The sequence below is a fragment of the Pantherophis guttatus genome, chromosome 1 (genome assembly GCF_059756535.1).
Source record: "Pantherophis guttatus breed Tessera chromosome 1, ASM5975653v1, whole genome shotgun sequence".
NCBI classification, from domain to species: Eukaryota; Metazoa; Chordata; class Lepidosauria; order Squamata; family Colubridae; genus Pantherophis; species Pantherophis guttatus.
The window spans coordinates 90,893,344-90,897,696 of NC_142063.1; the positions used below are offsets into that span (position 1 = coordinate 90,893,344).

Here is a 4,353-nt window from a genome sequence, read left to right on the forward strand (position 1 = left end):
GCCAGGATGATTACAATGTTTGTAAACCACCCAGTCACTATGAGTGAGCGAGAGACCATATAAATATTCTAAATAAATAAATAACAATTTTTTGACAGTGCCAATACTTACAGCATGAGATCTTACTCAATTTGGCTAAGGTGTGCCTAGATGTGAGGGAGGGAGGGAGGGAGGCAAAAGAGCATGGTTTTGTTGGTCACGTTTTAGTCTCTGTTTCTGTGGATCCTTTGGACAGTTTACCAAATGACTTAGCAGTAATGGGAAACTCACCCAAAGCAGTGACAGAAATGTGAACTATATTGTTTCAGTCCCACTTCTTTTCTTCACAATGTAAGATGATGTAAGTCAACCCTTCTGCCCACCAGGCATTTAAATGATGTAGAATGGTCAGTATGAGCAATCCAGGGCTTTGCTAGACAAACCAGTGTGGTAGGTTAAGTGATGAGTAGTTCCTTGGGAAATCCAGATCAAGTGCACCCTGAGTCACAGATTAACTAGTGGGTTTCTTGGAGCCCAGCCTACCAGATAGGGACGTTGCAGTGGAGAAAAATGTGGGTAATCTCTTTATGCCAACTTGCACTCTTGAATTAAATGTGAGAGATAAATGTAACACACAAATATTTGTCCAAAGTTGCTGGGATATAGTGGAAGGACAGAAGTCTTTTGATCTGAGAGGACTGAGACGGAAATGACAATTGAATTCAAACATAGTTGAAAATCACTGTTGATTACAGCAGTTCCCCAACCTTTTTGGCACATGGACTGGTTTCATGGAAGACAATTTTTCCACAGACTGGGGGGGAGGGGGGGCATGCAACCTAGATCCCTCATATGGGCAGTTTACAGTAGGGTTCACACTTCTATAAGAATCCAATGCTTGATAAGCTGAGGTAGAGCTGAGGCAGTGATGCTAGTTGCTGGGGAGCAACTGCAAATATAGATATAGCTTTGCTTGCTTTCCGGTCACTTACCTCCAACTGTGATGGCCCAGTTCCTAACAGACTACGGACTGGTACTTGTCCATGACCCAGGGGTTAGGGACCCCGGATTACAACACAGCTGACAGTGGGAACATAGACCATTTTATCCAGAACAAGAGGCAGGGGACATTTGTTAAGTACAGTAGGGATGATTCATTTTTATTCTATGATGCACGATTCCATTATGTCATTTGGATTCCTGTTATTTCTATTTTAAGAATAAAAAAAGCTATACTTTGTAGACAACATACAACTCTGGTTTTCATGACCATTTCATGATTTCCCTGAATATTCCAGAAAGGTTGCTTTCTAGTTGCGTTTTCCAGCACCTCTTCCACAAGCCCATGAAAAGAAGTTACTTATGTTTACTCTGCTTATTGAACAATTTATTGATTACATTTAAAGCATATAAACATGCTTTAAAATGCCAATTTAAACTTTAAACTTGCATTTTCAAAAACCAGTCTCCTACTATGATCTTCAAAACTAGGCTGACCAGCCTTATGTGGAGTTCCTGCTGGAAACAGGTCGCTGACTGTTCTTTCCAAATCGAATCAACGTGACCCAAAAAATTGATTTGATGAAGAATCTTTACAAGATCCCCCTTGCACAGGATTCCCCCACCCCCCATGGGAAAGTCCTCTCCTATAGAATCGCGTGCTCTCCAAGCAGAGATGATACTGTAGCTTTAATAATGACATCGAGGTAAGGATTCGTTCCAAACTTGGTGTCTGGGCTTCTCCGTAAGCAACGGGGGCCCATTGCTGTAATTTGAGAGGAGAAGAGAGAGAGAGATCCTACGGCCAAAAGCTGAACTCCCGCGTTAGCAGCACCAATCCAGATGTAGAATGAAGGGGGGGGGGGGAAAAGTAGCCCAAAGCCGTTGCAGCAGCTCCGGGCAGGTCTCACTCAAATCTGGACGCCAACACGCCCTCTCTTTCTCCCTCCCCTCCCCGTTTTTAACTTGGGAGTTTCCCAACGCGCGTGGAGACAGGAGAAAGGAAAACGTGGTTAAGGAAAAGTTGGTGGGAAAGAAGCCAGAGGCTCCTCCTTTTAAGGTTTGTTGATCTCTCCCACCCCCACCCTGACAACCACCCCCTTCCCGGGGAAAAAAAAAACCCCGAAGTTCTCGCGGGCAAATCGGGTGCGAGAAGGGCCAAGCGACGGCTTTCCAGCGGGTCCCAATGAAGCCTTGCAAGAAAGGCGGCCACAACCGGAGGACTTGAAAGTTAGGCGCGATCTTTGCCCTCCTCCACTTCGGGACGCTTAGAGTGCCGGGGCAGCTTCCCTCCCCCCCCCCCGCCGCCCCCGGGATGCTGCTGGGGCTCCTCTCGGTGTGGCTGCTGAGCTGTTCGATCAGCTTGTGCCACGGCTATTTCGACGGCCCGCTTTATCCGGAGATGTCCAACGGGACGTTGCATCACTATTTCGTGCCCGACGGGGACTACGAGGAGAACGACGACCCGGAGAAGTGTCAGTTGCTGTTCAGGGTGAGCGACCGCCTGCGCTGCACAGCGGACGGGCAGGGTGAACGCTCGCATCCCGCGGCGGCGGCAGCGGCGGCGGCGACACCCGCTCTGACGCTGCGCGAGGAATTCACCCTCCTGGGCCGGCAGGTGGAGGACACGGCGCGCGTGCTGGAAGGCATCCAGAAGAGCATCGCCTACGACCTGGACGGCGAGGAAAGCTACGGCAACTACCTGCGCAGGGAATCGGCGCAGATCGGGGACGCCTACGCCAACTCGGAGAAGTCGCTGGGGGAGCTGGAAAACAAGTTCCGGCAGGGCCAGGAGCACGAGAGCCACGAGGAGAGCCGCCTCAACGACGACTTCCTGGGAATGCTGGTGCATGCGCGGGCGCTCCTCAAGGAGACGCTGACCGTCTCGGCCGGCCTGCGGGACAAATACGAGCTGCTTGCGCTCACCGTCCGGAGCCACGGCGCCCGCCTCAGCCGCCTCAAGACAGAGTATCTCAAGGGCTGAGCGGGAGCGGGCGCCTCGCTGGGCTTCGAGCGATCCTCTCTTTCCCCACCCCCATTCCACCCTCAGTGGCCGGCCACGCCGGCGGGACTCTTGCCGGCCACGCTTTCCCCACGGACGGACGGACTTTCCTCCGTCGCATGCCCACCACCGGCCCTTGCTACTGTACCTCAGTGCAGATTGTTTGCAATTTTTTTTTCACCTTGAAAGAGCACAATAAAGGGCCTGCCTTTAGGTGGCGCGAAAGACAGATCAGACGACAAATCGACAGTTAATTGTTTCTCATTTGGGGGATGGGGGCGCTATTTTTGCTAGGTACCCAAAAAAAAATATACAGAAGAGTTGTCATCCACCTATTTTTTAAGTTCGTTTTTTAGCTTTCTGACAGATGGAAATTCGAGTTATTGAGGCGGGGGGGGTTGTCTATGTCAGAAAGAAAAAAAAGAAGCGTTTGTGGGATTCCAACTGGCAAAACGTTGAAAGGCACACGAGCTTGCTTTATTGCATTCATCCGCATTCTTTTAGCATAATGTATCTGAAATAGAGGGAACAAATAAAGTGACCATTGGCACAATCTATGTATTAACTCATTGGGATGGCTTCTTCACCTATAGTTAGGTTGCAGGTTTTGATTCAATTACTTGGAAGTAAGCTCTATTGAGTAAAAAAAAGTCTGGATTTGGAGTCAGTATTTATAAGTTGCTGTGATTAAAGGCTTTGAAGATAATTCCTTTTAATTCCTTGGTTTTAGTGAGTTCAAAGAAGTATATTCAATGGTATAGTCAAACATCTCAGTTCCGGAGGATGAGAGTATCTGCTATGTTGCAAGAGTTTTATAATCTATTGGTCACAATTCAGCATTGTTATATACACTTAAGCCTACTGATCTATTGTTTTATGGAATGTGTTGTATAACCTTGGAAGGAAATGTTATAGACAGGAGATGCTAAATTACAAGTTTGGAACCTTGTCCTCTAGTTCTTTCAGATGAAATCTTTTGAACTTCCATGGTGATGCAGTATTACTAAGAATCAATAATTGACAGAATTTCTGGTGCCAAGGTTTCCATAGATTTTATTTTGCTTGTTTTTTTTTTAAATAAACCTATAAGGTTTCCACTGCTTGCCTCATTCCACATTGACAATTGAAGTAATGTATTAATCCTTTTACTGATTGATTATAAGTACCCTGGAAATTTGTGGTGTTATCAATGGCTTGTGGAAAATTATGGAATGATAGTTGTTTCATTTTAATTCATCAGGGGGAAAAAGATAATGCTTCATGTTGGATGTGTCCCCATCATTTTACTGAGTGTTTTATAGTGGTCATTTGAACAAGGATATGATACCATAACTATAAACATGCACTCAACATTAGGTAACAGTTATTTTCTC

At 46.7% G+C, this 4,353-nt stretch overlaps 1 protein-coding gene across 1 annotated transcript; it reads left to right on the plus strand.

Moving 5' to 3' along the window:
* The first annotated feature begins 641 nt into the window (after positions 1-641).
* Positions 642-4,075, plus strand: FIBIN (fin bud initiation factor homolog). The gene has a single exon (XM_087877861.1). The coding sequence runs from the start codon at positions 2,294-2,296 to the stop codon at positions 2,960-2,962; it is 669 nt and encodes a 222-aa protein (XP_087733987.1). The 5' UTR covers positions 642-2,293; the 3' UTR covers positions 2,963-4,075.
* The last annotated feature ends 278 nt before the right edge of the window (positions 4,076-4,353 follow it).

Coding starts and splice junctions, on each gene's coding strand:
- FIBIN (XM_087877861.1), top strand. CDS start 2,294: ATGCTGCTGGGGCTCCTCTCGGTGTGGCTGCTGAGCTGTTCGATCAGC.